This window comes from Myotis davidii, unplaced genomic scaffold (assembly GCF_000327345.1).
Source record: "Myotis davidii unplaced genomic scaffold, ASM32734v1 scaffold79, whole genome shotgun sequence".
Taxonomy (NCBI): domain Eukaryota; kingdom Metazoa; phylum Chordata; class Mammalia; order Chiroptera; family Vespertilionidae; genus Myotis; species Myotis davidii.
This window is the reverse complement of record NW_006294339.1, coordinates 1,587,296-1,602,972: the sequence shown is the minus strand read 5'-3', so window position 1 is coordinate 1,602,972 and position 15,677 is coordinate 1,587,296. Positions and strand designations below refer to the sequence as shown.

General features: G+C 39.2%; 1 protein-coding gene across 1 annotated transcript in view; it reads right to left on the bottom strand.

Annotated features, from left to right (window-relative positions):
- Positions 1–15,677, bottom strand: part of ZYG11B (zyg-11 family member B, cell cycle regulator) — a 99,065-nt gene that overhangs the window by 10,778 nt on the left and 72,610 nt on the right. Inside the window, 6 exon segments of the mRNA XM_015566986.1 lie at positions 1,149–1,196; positions 1,302–1,463; positions 4,292–4,342; positions 4,567–4,666; positions 9,890–9,954; positions 12,663–12,839. Of these exon segments, the coding sequence (XP_015422472.1) occupies positions 1,149–1,196; positions 1,302–1,463; positions 4,292–4,342; positions 4,567–4,666; positions 9,890–9,954; positions 12,663–12,839 (603 nt within the window).

The following is a 15,677-nucleotide window of genomic DNA, read 5'->3' as shown; positions in this document are numbered from 1 at the left end:
AGGGAAGGGACATAGAAAGGGAATGGACTGACTATTCTTGGCGGGGGCAAGGGGTGTGGGAGATGCGGGAAGAGACTGGACAAAAAATGTGCACCTATGGATGAGGACAGTGGGTGGGGAGTGAGGGTGGAGGGTGGGGCAGGAACTGGGAGGAGGGGAGTTACGGGGGGAAAAAAGAGGAACAAATGTAATAATCTGAACAATAAAGATTTAATTAAAAAAAAAATTTGATCTTTTATCTTCGTTTCAAAATCCTAGAGGGCTCACTTTCACCAAATCCAATATATTTACTGAATATATCATTTGTTAAGAAGTCTTTCTTTTTCTAATATATTTTACTGATTTTTTATAGAGAGGAAGGGAGTGGGATAGAGAGTTAGAAACAGCGAGGAGGGAGAAACACCAATCAGCCGCCTCCCGCACCCGCCCCCCCTCCACTGGGTTTATGCCCGCAACCAAGGTACATGCCCTTGACCAGAATCGAACCTGGGACCCTTGAGTCCACAGGCTGACGCTCTATCCGCTGAGCCAAACCGGCCAGGACTGTTAAGAAGTCTTTTAAGTAGTAATTATTAATACCAAACACGGCCTCTAAAAATACTTTAGGTTAGTGACATTTTTTTTCTTTTTTTGTATTTGGCATTTTTAAATGAGATTTTTTTCTGATTATAAAAGTAAATCACCCTGACCAGTCTGGCTCTGTGGTTAGAGCGTCGGCCTGTGGACTGAAGAGTCCCAGGTTCGATTCTGGTCAAGGGCATGTACCTTGGTTGTGGGCACATCCCCAGTAGGGGGTGTGCAGGAGGCAGCTGATGGATGTTTCTCTCTCATGGATGTTTCTAACTCTCTATCCCTCTCCCTTCCTCTCTGTAAAAAATCAATAAAATATATTTTAAAAAAAAAGTAAATCATGCTCATGAAGTTTGTACTATACCAAAAATATAAAGTATGTAATTCATATTTTCCTTTCAATGTGGTGAAATCTTAATATGTACATATAGTTTTGTACACTGCTTTTTTACTTAGTTAAAATACATATGTTTTCTAATGTCATTAAGTATTTATAAATACAATAGCAACTTCAATGTATCGCCTCAGACAGAAAATAATTATAGGTTTGAACTAAGCAGGAAATGCTTATTTCTTACCAAAAGTCCTAGAACTTTCTGTTGAATGGATGACTCAGTTGGAAAAGACTGTAAAAAGAAAGAGAAACCTATAACTACCTAAAGAATCAAATATAATAAATGCTTAAATCAATCAATAAATGTCAAAACTGTAGGCTAAATTCCCATTCTAACCTCTAGAACCCTCATGAAGAGTTCTAACCCCTGGTTTTCAATAAAGTGTCTGCAAGTGGTTGGAGATTCATCTGTGAGGTTCCAAAGTGCACTCAAAGTAAATTTCAAAGTAGTATCCACTGAATTTTGATTGGTTTTCTGCTTCACTATTTGAAGAAGTTGCTAAAAGAAGGAAAATAGAATTAATTTCTCATTATTGAATTATTACAATTATTAATGGCAATAACTAAAAGTCCATTAGGTTTAGTCTCATGGTTTAAGACACTTCCTATAAAGGTTTTTATAAGTATAACAAACAGCCTCCTAGACCAGACTATTCCTACAACAAGAAAAAAGTATAGGAACTTCACAAATACTTCTATATTATTCTGTTTGTTAGTCTAATCACCTCTAAATAAAATGAAAAGCAAAATGATTAAACCTTGGTACCAACTATCTTACCCAATCAGTGACAACATATACTCATTTCAGATCCTGGCAGATAAAAGGTGAAGGGGAGAATGAAGCAAACATTTATTTAGCACCAGCAAATTATATCCTAAATTGTAGTAGTGCTATCCCCATTTTTCAGGAGAGGAAATTCAGTCTGAGAGGTATTAAATTTGATCATAGTCAACTTAGCATGGGAAAGTAAGAAATAGAAGAACTAATTCTATCTTCAATTTTTAAGGAAAAAAAGAAAGGACAAACTAAATATAATAGTAAGAGAATTAAAGTCTATATTGGATTTCCGGGAGGAGGAGGTCAAGGGGGAGAAAAAGGGACTATCTGTAATATTTTCAACAATAAAGATACATTTTAAAAAAGAAAACAGAGCCGAAACCTGTTTGGCTCAGTTGATAGAGCGTCGGCCTGCGGCCTGAAAGGTCCCAGGTTCGATTCCGGTCAAGGGCATGTGCCTGGGTTGTGGGCATATGCCCAGTAGGAGATGTGCAGGAGGCAGCTGATCGATGTTTCTCACTCTGTCTCTCTCTCCCTTCCTCTCTGTAAAAAATCAATAAAATATATTTTTTTAAAAAATAAAAAAGAAAACAGAGGTGCAAGAAACAATTAAGTCTATACTGGATTTAAATAAGATAATACCTTTGAAATTCCACTTATATAGTATCTGTCATAGCTTTAACCTCTGAAATTTAAAGTTTGCAAGTTAAATGTTTTAACACCTACATAAAGCATCCATAATTCCATTTATACATTACACTTTTGGAAGTAAGAGACAGCTTTGCTAAAACAGATACAAGAAAACATTAATAAACTCTTCGAGTTACAAACAGTTCAGGAAAAATATTTAAGAAACACAAACACTTCTGTGCAATTATTTAAATTAATAGCATAGAGGCTAAGAGTTTGGCATCAGAATCAGGTTACCTGAGCTTAAATATAATAATCTCTCTGCATCTGATTACTGTGTAAACTTGTTTGCCAATTCTTTGTTTCCTCATTTGTAAATTGTGATAATTAAAAGCAAAAATAAATAAATAAAGCTATCATTATTACTACTACTACTATTAATTTTTGCTAATTCCTGCTTAAGCTAAGCTTAATTTTCCCCCAAAGCATATGAGGGGGCTATTTCCTTAAAATCTTTGAATATATCTCCATCTAAAAGTACTGAGACATATATAGCAATGAAAAGCCTTATTTATAATTAAAATGCCATTCTGAATATAGTAAAAATAAATAAAATCAGCATCATTTTCCACTTAACTAATATATATTCTATCATCTAGCACTTAGCATATATTCTTTCAATTACTCTTTTTTCCTTTTCATTTAATCTTCATAACTGTATAAAGTATTTTTTACCACCCTTAAGAAAATTTATGTGACTTGCTCCAAATCACACTACTAATAAATAACAGAATTAGGAATAAACCTAGATACGTCAATTTAAGAATGCATACACTTTCCATTTACCACTACAGCCTTCTTTTTATGTTACTTATTTCATTCATATCTTTATTATTATACTTATTAGATTGCATTACAACTACCTCTACATAGCTATTTTCTATACTGTGAAATTTCTTATGGGAAGATATTAGAAATATAATTCAGTGCGAATCCCTAACATTTTAAGGTGGTAGGTGATGAGTATTGTATAATTACCTATCAAATGAATGATTTACTTTGTCATTTCATACATAATTTATGTCATAGGAAAAAGGAGTCTCTCACTTGACTTTTCTATCTACTATGGTTGTTCAAACACCTCATGCCAGGATTATAACAGGAAGCCCCAAAATGGACGTTTTCCCTCCAGTTCTCCCTAAGACACTATTCATATTTATTCTCTTTAAAGGTTTTTAACTTTTCACTGTTCATTATATTATTTCCTCAACTGTATAAGCAAGCAAAATAATACATGAACTATTTAAATTATATTCTTCCCCAAATCATCTAGCATAATCTTAAATATTTTTTAAAATATATTTGATTGATTTCAGAGAGGAAGGGAGAGGGAGAGAGAGATAGAAACAACAATGATGAGAATCACTGATCAGCTGCCTCTTGCATGCCCCCTACTGGGGATCAAGCCCGCAACTCAGGCATGTGCCCTTGACTGGAATCAAACCCAGGACCCTTCAGTTCATAGTCCGATGCTCTATCCATTGAGCCAAACCAGCTAGGGCTAGCACAATCTTATGCCTATAATCATCTTTACATTTTCTTCATAAATTTAACAAAATCACAGAATTTTAGAACTCGGTAAGATCTTAAGGCTTATAAATACACTAATAGTTCAGGCAATTTTTCTAAATTCACAAAATGAATTTACAAATGAGATCCTAGGTCATCTGACTCTTAGTTCAGGGCTCTTTCCATCTCTGTTAAGGAGTAAAGCTGCCTCTATAAAAAGAAATTAATACACTCATTTAGAAGAAAGAAAAATAATTTTTAATACAAAGTATCAGAAGATACACAACACTGCCTGAAAACAATGAAAATGAAAACTGTCTAGTGCTCTGCATAGAGGAGATAACACTTACCCTCACAATGAAGAGCTCAGCACCAAGCTGTGCAGTTTGTTCTGTAGAAAGCTGCAAGCAAGCAGACAAAATAAATGTCCAAGAACCCACTAGTGTGAATGTAATATCAGTCACTATAGCAGACTAAGGTCAGAGTAAAGTCTTTGATCAACCTGGAATTCTGCAATTTTGAATTGCAAGCGTGAATAAGCAGGCTGGCAGAGAGGCTTACTAACCTTTGTGGCTTTTGGATTTGGGGAAAATAATAACTATAAGGGAAACACGAGGTCAGGTACCTTGGCAGCCAGAATGGAAATGATAGCAACTGCCATCCTTTGCATGTTTTGATCCTCATGGTTGCAGAGCCACTGCATGACAAGCTTAGCTGCTTCAAACCTGAAAACACACAAATGGGTCCATGAACTAATTCTGGAGGGGCAGGCACAATTTCAGAGTCCCAGCTGGAAACTGATAATTCCTCTTAATTAACAGAGAATAATAATGATACTTAGTGTTCTGGAGACAGTACCGCAATATTAATTCTGACAACACTTTGTAATGAAATAAGAGTCAAAACTACTGGGCATTCATCTTCTAAAATTACAGCACATTTCTATTCTGTAGTGATTTCAATAATGAGGTAATAAGTATTTTCTGGGTTTCTCACAGTAGCTAGCACAGCAGTAATTCATTCACTTATAAACATGTATTGAACTCCTCTTATGCCAAACATTGTTCTCGGTGCTAGAGACAGAGTAGTGTTCAGGTTATTTTATATTTTTTAGATTCCACATTAAAATGACATTATGTGGTATTTGTTTTTTTCTGTCTGACTTACTACACTGAGCATAATACCATCTAGGTCAGTGATGGCGAACCTTTTGAGCTCGGCGTGTCAGCATTTTGAAAACCCTAACTTAACTCTGGTGCCGTGTCACATATAGAAATTTTTTGATATTTGCAACCATAGTGAAACAAAGACTTATATTTTTGATATTTATTTTATATATTTAAATGCCATTTAACAAAGAAAATCAACCAAAAAAATGAGTTTGCGTGTCACCTCTGACATGTGTGTCATCAGTTCACCATCACTGATCTAGGTCCATCTATGCTGTCACAAATGGCAAGATTTCATTCTTTTTTAAAAAACTATTTTTATTTTATTACATTTTATTTTATTTTTCAATTACAGATGACATTCAGTATTATTTTATATTAGTTTCAGGTGTACAGCATAGTGGTTAGACATTTATATAATTTACAAAGAGATCCTTCCAATAATTCTAATACCCACCTGACACTATACATAGTTATTATAGTACTAGAGGCCCAGTGCACAGGATTTCTGCACTGGTCGGGGGGCTGGCCTGCGTGGATCAGCCCACTGTGGGAGTGCCGCTCATCCTGATCAGCCAAGCAGCTGTGGACCTGCCCTTCTGTGGACCAGCCAAGCAGCTGTGAACCAGCATCTTCTATGGAGCCGGAGCACCTGCCTTTCCAGGGGACTCGATCGGGGCCGGGCCCAGGGACAACAGCACTGAGAGGCAGTAGAGTAGTTCTCAGTCCTGCAGTGGCCACGAACCTGCCTCCTAGCCTCTGGGGTTAGCTCTGTGAGCCTGGCAGCAGCCCTGCACAACCTGCAGGCATCCAGAGGAGGCAGCAGGGAGTGAGGAGGAGGAGCCCGGGGCGAGGAGGCGATGATTGCAGCCTGGGTTCCAGCCTGGGGTTCGCAGCGGGAGCAGCCTCTCATCCCTGTCAGCAGAGCTCCCACTGTGGTAGTGCACTGACCACCACTCTACTGGGGGTGGGGCCAGCCTGAGCTAGGGGCTGATGGCTGTTTGCAGGCTAGCCATACCCCCATTGGTGTGGGGGTCCATGCTAGGGGGCATGGCCAGCCTGGGCGAGATGGTGGTCAGTGTGCATCATAGCAACTGGCTGACCAGCTGTTCTGGTCATTCCACCATTTGGTCGCTGGGCTTTCATTATATGGGCTGAGGGCTGTTTGCAGGCTGGCCATGCCCCTGGCTTTGTCCAGAAGGACATGTGGAAGGTCTCCGGAAGGTCTCCTGGTCTAATTAGCATATTACTCTTTTATTAGTATAGAGCATGGGACCTCAAACTTTTTAAACAGGGGCCAGTTCACTGTCCCTCAGGCCGTTGGAGGGCCGGACTATAGTTTAAAAAAAAACTATGAACAAATTCCTATGCACACTGCACATATCTTATTTTGAAGTAAAAAAACAAAACGGGAACAAATACAATATTTGTATTTGCATGTGGCCCACGGGCCGTAGTTTGAGGACCCCTGGTATAGAGGATTATTGATTACATTTCCTATGCTGTACTTCACATCCCCATGACTGTTTTGTAATTACCAATTGTACCTCTTAATCCCTTCACTTTTTTCATGTAGCCCTCCAACTTCCCTCTCATCTGGCAACCCTCAGTTTGCTCTCAGTATCAATGAGTCCTTCTGTTTTCTTTTGTTCATTTATTTTGTTCTTTTAGATTCCACACATAAGTGAAATCATATGGTATTTGTCTTTTCTGTCAGACTTGTTTCACTTAGCATAATATACTCTAGGTCCATCCATGTTGTCATAAATGGCAAGATTTCATTTTTTTATTTCTGAACTAGAGGCCCGGTGCATGAATTCATGCACAGGTGGGGTCCAGCCAGCCTGGCCCTATCAGGGCTGATTGGGCCAGGCCAGCTAGGGGGAGGGGCCATGGGCGGTTGACCAGCCAGCCCGCCCCCTGGCCGAACTCCAGATCAAAGGGATAATTTGCATATTAGCCTTTTATTACTAGTATATAGGAGGATACTATTCCATTAAATAGGTAGGTAGGTAGAGATAGATAGATAGATAGATAGATGCTAGATAGATAGATAGATAGATAGATAGATAGATAGATAGATGGATGTATACTACATTTTCTTTATTAATTTACTGATAGATATCTAGGTTGCTTCCATATCTTGAGTATTACTAGTAATGCTGCAATGAACATAGGGGTGCATGTGTCTTTTCAAATTAGTGTTTTTGTTTTCTTTATATAAGCTGGCAATAGATTCCTAATGGGCCTCTGCCTCCCTCCATTGCGTTCCCTTCAATTTCTGCCTACACAATTATAATAAATAAATCTGTAAGAGGACTCAGGTATGATGTCACTCTTGTAGTTAGTATTTTATGATTCTAGCAATGGGCCCATACATTAAAATCTTTTTTCCTGTCTACCATACTCTTACTGCAAAGTAGACTACTCATTAGTCCTCCAAACATACCCACAGTTATGAGGTAATATGGCCTGAAGTTCTTTGGATTTTTTGGTTTAAATTCTAGTTCTATTTTTATTTTTTCATGTGAGGTGATGCATTAAGTCATTCAAAACATCATAGGCCCTAGCTGGTTTGGCTCAGTGGATAGAGCATCAGCCTGTGGACTGAAGAGTTCCGGGTTTGATTCTTGTCAAGGGCAGGTGCCTCAGTTGCAGGTTCAATCTCTGGCCCAGGTTGAAGTTTGTGTGGAAGGCAACCCAATGTGTCTCTCTCACATCAATGTTTCTCTCTCTGTGTCTCTCCCCATCCCTTCTACTCTCTCTAAAAAAAAAAAAAAAAAAAAAAAAAAATCAATGGAAAAATATCCTTGGGTGAGGAGTAACAAAAACATTATAAAGTTTGCAGTCAATCTGGACTCAAATATCACCTTTTACCACTTATTAACTTTGGGACCCTGAGCAAGTCCCTTAATCTCTCTGAACTTCAATATTCTCATCTATCTATAATAATAAAAGCATAATATGCTAATTAGACCAGATGTCCTTCCGGACATCCTTCCAGATGACCTTTTGGACAAAGCTGGGGCTGCAAGGAAAGCCGGTGCCAATAGCCGAGGGAAGGAAGGCCTACTCTTGCACTAATTTTGTGCATCGGGCCTCTAGTAAAATAATAAGATCTATTCTACAGGACTGTCATGGGGATTAAATGATATCACATATCAAGCTTAAGACTTAGTACAGAACTTGACACACACCATGCTTTTGATAAAGGTTATTTTTTTACTAGTATTATGGACTTCCTCTGTGCCTTTATTTGTACAGTTCCCAAAACATAAAACCATCAACTCAACTAGCTTCATCTTTAAAGCATATAGCATGGCATAAAAAGTACAGGTTCTCAGTCAGTCTGGATTTCAATCTAAATTCTGCTACTTACTATCTTATCACCTTGAGCAAGTTACTAAACCTCTGTGTGCCTCTGTTTCCTCATCTGTAAAATGAAGATTACAAGACTAATCATTTCACAGGACTGATGTAAGGACTGAATAAGCATATGTAAAACACAGCACAGTGCCTTGCAATTCCAGTGCTTCATACATGTTAGTTATCTTGATTACCTCAAATGCCATCACTAGCATGAAATCTTTAATGATTACTAATCAGCTGGAATCTTTCCCTCCTTGTTTGGGGGCCCAATTCATTCTGTTACTTCTATGAAAAATCCCGTTTTCTATTATACTCATTAATTCATCCTTCCATCCATTAAACATCCACTTAAGCACTAGAGACAGAGATAAATCAATCACAGTCTCTAACCACAAAGAAGTTCAATTCTAGTAGAGTGCACTAGCTATAAAATAAAATTAGTAATCTACTATATATATTCCAAACTACGTATTTTAAATAGTAAATGGAACACCTCATTCCTCAGCCATGCCAGATAACAGTGTACTGTTAACAAAATAAAAGTAAATCACAGTAAAATTGCTGCTGGAGAAATATACATTTCAGTATAAATTTCTTTTTCAAAATATCATCATTAAAAATTATAAAATAGTAAAATGAAAAAAAAATCTCTTTTAGCTCCCAAATTATAGCATCTTAGAAAACAAAAGAACGCTTTTTACTTATTGGAATCTAGTCTTCCTTTAACCTCTGCTTAAAAGTTTCTTCTTAAAAAGTTTCTTCTATAATTCAATATCAAATAACTAATAATAAGAGGTATGATTCAGAGAAAAGAATACTGAATTAAAACTAGATGACTTCTAATCTGGTAATTACTAGTCACAAAACCATGGGCAAGACACTGAATCTCTATATGCCTCAGTTTCTTTAGCCCACATTATTGTGTGGATAGTTTTTAAGTTATAATCAATATAAATTCTTAAGCAAAGGGCTATAAAACAGGGGCCCATCGACTATCATGAATATCAAGACACTGAACTAGAGAAAGTAGATTTAGCATTCTTTAAGACAACATTTAATCCCATCTATTTGATTAATTGTACACCAGGGATATAACTGGTACAAAATTACCTAAGACTTGGCTGGTGTATCTCAGTGGTTGAGCGTCAACCTATGAATTAGGAGGTCATGGTTTGATTCCTGGTCAGGGCATATATCTGGGTTGCAGGCCTGACTGATCTCCAGTGTGGGGCGTGCAGGAGGCAGCCGATCAATGATTCTCTCTCATCATTGATGTTTCTATCTCTCCCTCCCTCTCCCTTCCTCTCTGAAATCAATAAAAATATATTAACAAACAAAAAAAGAAATTACTCAAGACAGATTTCTAAAACTCTGTTTTGTCCCATTTTAAGTTTTAGGACTGTCACTTGCCTGTTAAATGGAACATCTTGAAGGATCCGGTCACTGCAAAGTGAAAGGAGGCAATTCTTTTGCAACTAAAGAACCAAAGGGAGAAAAAAAAATCATTAACAAAATGTTGCTTTGTTATTTTTTAAACAGGAGTAGCCTCTATATTAAAAAACAAAACAAAACAAAAAACGGAAGAAGACTGATGAAACCCCATTTATTTTACAACCTTTATTTTGGCACCTACTGTTGAAATAATGACTTCCATTGGACACATATAAGTTTACCAGCACATTTTTTTTTCTTTTCCTTTAGATGACAAATAGGATAAGAAGTAGGATAATTCCAGCTAATTTCCCTCTGTTCTGGTAGACTTTAGGTGGGTCCCGTTTTTGTCTTCTGTCTACCTGGCCTCCAGGGCCCATGAAAAACAAAGCCCAAAGTTTATCTGGTTTGAGGGAAGCTGGCTTTAATGATCCACTCACCAATGTGGGATGCCATTTTTACTTGGTTCTGGACATATTTTTTACTAACTTGCCAACTCACTGCTAAATTTTAAGAGTTAAAAATATAATTTAAGCCCTGGCTGGGTGGCTCAGTTGGTTGGAGCATCGTCCCATTCAATGAAAGGCTGTGGGTTCAATTCATGATCAGGGCGAGTACAGGAGACAACAGATTGATCAGTGATTCTCTCACATCAATGTTTTTCCTTATCTCTCTCTAAAATCAATAAAAACAGCCCAGCTGGTGTGGTTCACTGGCTGAACCAGGAAGTCATGGTTTGATACCTGGTCAGAGCCAGGGTTGCAGGCTTGATCCCCAACAGGAGGAAGCCAGAGAGAGAGAGAGAGAGGTAATATGCAAATTGTCCGGAATGCCATAACGTCATGACCGTTCAGGAGGAGGCTGCGAGCGCACATGGGTGGGAGGGGACTGTGTGCAGTGAAGCAAGCCACAGCTGGTGCAGGCCCGGAGAGAACAGGGCCCGCCCCGCTGCGGCGCGTGAGCTGCAGAGGAAACACCTTTTCTGACCGCTCATTGGCTAAGCTCCCTGTACACCACTCGCAGTGTTCTTGGTAACTTGGGTAATAAGAATCCAAGAAGGTGATCTAGGGTTTTTCCACCTCACTCCTGGAGGAAAAAACAAAGGTCTGCTGCTGGAGGGGCTAAGAAATATCATATCCTGCCCTAGCTGGTTTGGCTCAGTGGATAGAGCCTGGGCCTGTGGACCGCAGGGTCCGGGTTGGATTCTGGTCAAAGACATGTACCTAGGTTTCAAGCTCCTCCCTGGCCAGAGCCCAGGTCAGGGGTCATGCAGTAGGCAAGTGAAGTGAAGTGTCCTTTTCACATTGATGTTTCTCTCTGTCTTTCCCTCTCTCTTCCATGCTCTCTAAAAATCAATGGAAAAATATCCTCAGGTGAGGATAAGAAAGAAAGAAAGGAAGGAAGGAAGGAAGGAAGGAAGGAAGGAAGGAAGGAAGGAAGAGAGAGAGAGAGAGAGAGAGAGAGATTTTAAAATCACAAAAATGAGAGAGAGAGAGAGAGAAAGAAAGAAAGAAAGAAAGAAAGAAAGAAAGAAAGGTCATATCCTATGAAAGAAACAGCTTGAAAATGCCTAAAGAAAGTTGTCATTTTTTCATGGTGAAGGGATCAGACTCCATGTTGATGAAAACACCCTGGTGGCAGCAGCAGCTGGCAGTGGCAGCAGCAGCAGAGTGATGGAGGCGGCGCCTTCCTCTGATTAGCCCAGTTGCCTCCCACAGAGGCAGGCCTGGGAGTGGGCCTAAGCAGTCAGTAGGACATCCTCTGAGGGCTCCCAGACTGAGAGGGGGCAGGCTGGACTGAGGGATCTCCCACCCCGCCCCCAGTGCACAAATTTTTGTGCACCGGGCCTCTAGTTATATAAAGAAAAAATAAAATCAATAAAAACATAGCCTCGAGTGAGGATTTATATATCTAATAAAATATAGATATGTATATGTATATGTATATGTATATAATCTAAGCAGTATTTTGTTTTTTATCTTTAATTTCTTTATTGGTTAAGGTATTACAAATGTGTCCTCATCCCTCCATTACCCCCCAACCTCCCCCCTGCCACTCATGTTCTCATTCCCCTGTTGTCCACGTCCATTGGTTTGGCTTATATGCAGGCATACAAGTCCTTTGGTTGGTCTCTTCCCCTTACCCCCACCCTCCCCTACTTTCCCTCTGGGGATTGATAGTCTGATTGCTGTTTCTCTGTCTTTGGATCTGTCCCTGTTCATCAGTCTATGTTGTTCTCTATATTCCACAAATGAGTGAGATCATGCGGTATTTATCTTTCTCTGACTGGCTAATTTCACTTAGCATAAAGCTCTCCAGTTCCATCCATGCTGTTGCAAAAGGCAAGAGTTCCTGAGTTGTCATCTGGCTAGGTTATATAGTCTGCCATACTGCTAGAAATAGAAAATCCTTGTCTTATTCATTTCTGTATCCTAGTACTTAATAGTATATGGCCCAGAACAGATAGATGCTCTATGGCTAGACTCAAGATCTAGGTTGAAAATGAGTTTTATATGGCTTACACTATTTCCCTGAACATTTGGATTTAAATACTATTTAGGCAGGGAATGCACACTTTAGTTTTCTACTTCTCTGTTGTCTTACAATCAGTCATACCACACATTTATTACTTTACAGCATCTAAAGGCATTAGAATTTCCACCCTTGGTCTATTAAATTGAACTATATGGAGGTAGGAGATGGGTAGGAGACACTAAAAGGACTATTTGAATGCAGATTCCCATATGCTTACCTGCTGGTGATTAGGAAAATGTTCCATAGCTTTCAGCAGCAAATGGGTCACATCAGCCAGAAGTCGGACAGGCATTCCTACAGCAAGATCCTGCTTGGTTAAATTAAATACACAGGCGCTTGCAGCAAGTTGTACTGGTAAATTCATAGGGTGGTTTCTCATCCCAGTGACCACAAGCTGGAAAAAAAAAATTAATCCACCTTATAAATCCAAGCTCTCTTCACATAGCAACATTAGTGTTAATATATAATAATTTCTAAAATGTCTTAAGTATCTTTTTTGTTCTCATGTGCAAAGAACCTAGGACATAGCAGTTGCTCACTAATATTTAGTTTCTGTGAATCTGGTTCATGTCCAGAAATTTTTCTGTAAGACTAATGAATCTTTTTTATTCAGGTAATTTATCTTTGTGTATCCAAGACCTACTATAGTATCTGTTATATGGTTAACACAATAAATTCTTTATGACTTAAATAGAGTAAAGCAGAGGCAAACTACTTTCAGATGAGACTGGGCACATCAGGGTGATATGGTAGTAGACTAAACTTCACTTTCTTTTTTTTCCCCTACTTTTATTTTTATTAGCATTTATTTTATGCTGAATTTACTCCCTGGCCATAGTTTTTGTTTCTTCAGTTTCTTCTGGGATATCTATTTCTTTCATGTAACTTCCTCTTCTGGTTTAAGAACAATCTGTTCTTTTTTTTTAAATATATTTTTATTAATTTTTTACAGAGCAGAAGGAAGAGGGATAGAGAGTTAGAAACATCGATGAGAGAGAAACATCGACCAGCTGCCTCCTGCACACCTCCTACTGGGGATGTGGCCACAACCAAGGTATATGCCCTTGACCGGAATCGAACCTGGAACCCTTCAGTCCGCAGGCCGACGCTCTATCCACTGAGCCAAACCGGTTTTGGCTCTGCTCTTTTTTAGTAAGGATCATCTAAATGTGGGAGGGAGAGCTCATCTATGGGTTAATCTGTCCATGAACTCTGCAAATTTTGTGCCGCTTCTTAAGCTTTGTTCACCTGGATGTGCTCAATGACTAGCGAACCTACGTCTAAACCCCAAAGTTTAGCATTACTCTCTGCACTTTTAAGCACGTGCAGGAAAAATTCAGCACTCTTTTTAGCCACTGACCCTGCATCCTCCCCAACTCTATGGCCTGGGCAAACCTACCAACTCCACCATTCTAAAGACAGAATGGCACACATTTGCTTCTGTACAGTAACATCTTTCAGATACTTGGTAGCCTGCATACCCTTGATGGCCTGGACAATTTCATGAGTGTTCTTAAAGGGAACACAAAGATTTGAACCTTATTTTGTAGGGTTTTCTGGGTCAAGTGAATAGCAAATCATTTTCAGAGGTCACTTCAAGCCACTTTCAAATTCCAACATTCAGTTCCTTGAGAATGCTGTTAAAGTTAGAGCACAATAAAATCCATTCACTTCCTTCTGGCCTTGATAACTATTTTATATCTTTCCCTCTCTAATCAACCCCCCAACAAATACTTCCTACTCCTCATTATCCATATCATCTGAAGACCTTGCTTCCAACCACACGTAGAAAACTGAAGGAATCAGAAAGGAACTTCAGATTCTCACTACACAGTACCCTCTAACCCAGTGATGGCGAACCTATGACACGCGTGTCAGAGGTGACACGCAAACTCATTTTTTGGGTTGATTTTCTTTGTTAAATGGCATTTAAATATATAAAACAAATATCAAAAATATAAGTCTTTGTTTTACTATGGTTGCAAATATCAAAAAATTTCTATATATGACATGGCACCAGAGTTAAGTTAGGGTTTTTCAAAATGCTGACACACTGAGCTCAAAAGGTTCGCCATCACTGCTCTAACCAGCCTATACACATGCTGCCTTCCTGCCTGTTACCATAAATGATTTTTGTGGGCTCCTGTTGAAAGGTAATCTCTCCATTATGTCCTAGATCCTTCCTTTCTGTCTACTCAAGGATTTATTATTTCAGCTGTTCTCCCTCTCACTTTTACACCATTTTAAAATTCTGCAGTAGACAGAACTTAGAACACAGAACTGAGATGAAGATCCTAGAGACAGAACTTAGAAGACAGAACCTACACAGAACCTAGAGACAGAAGAACTTTGCTGGAGAGAACATGGCAAAAGATCCTGGACAGAACCTGGCTACAGAACTTGGTTGGAGAACCTAGACAGAACCTGGCCAAAGAACCCGGCTACAGAACCTGGCGACCGAACCTGGCTGGAGAACCTGGAGAACGTGGCTGGAGAACCTAGCGAGAGAACATGGCTACAGAACTTGGCTGGAGATTGTGGCTAGAGATCCTGGCAAGGCTGCTGATCAACTGAATGCTGTCTCCCTGTCATTCCTTCTTCGCCGACTCCATCCACACCTTTGGGGACCCAAGGACCTGCTGGGGTTGGACCCCAGCATATCACTTGCTTTAATAATAGGCCATTTAATCACATGATGTATCTAGGTTCTTAAACATAGAGCAGTTTTGAGGGAAGAGAGAGAGAGAGAGAGGGAGAGAGATTATTACTAATCCAACATCTAAAGCAGAACACCATTCTTTCAACCACCACAATAAAAGACAACAACAGCTAATTTGTGTGGAGCTCCTATAAGACACACCCAAGATAGTGTTTCGGGAACTCTTATTTTCTTTTTCTCTGCAAGGTAGAGATTCGCTGATGCTGGTAACCTGCAATGTTGCAATGGCCTCAAAATGGGGCGGATGGGGAGAGAGGGGGATCAAAGGCAGATGGCTTCTCTTAAGGATACAATCAAATGACATGCATTTCCGAAGCTGGATGAATTTTCATGCATGGTCTCCACGTGAAAATGGCAATCCCAACAGGACAGAGGAGCTCATCCACCCCACACACTCCTGGTCCGTCTCTGTGGGTCAAACTTGCAATCACTGTTGCTAGTGGATGGTGGTCAGACAGGAGAGAGAGAGGGAGGTCAATGAAATTGGAGATTAGGAAGTAACAAAATAAGAGA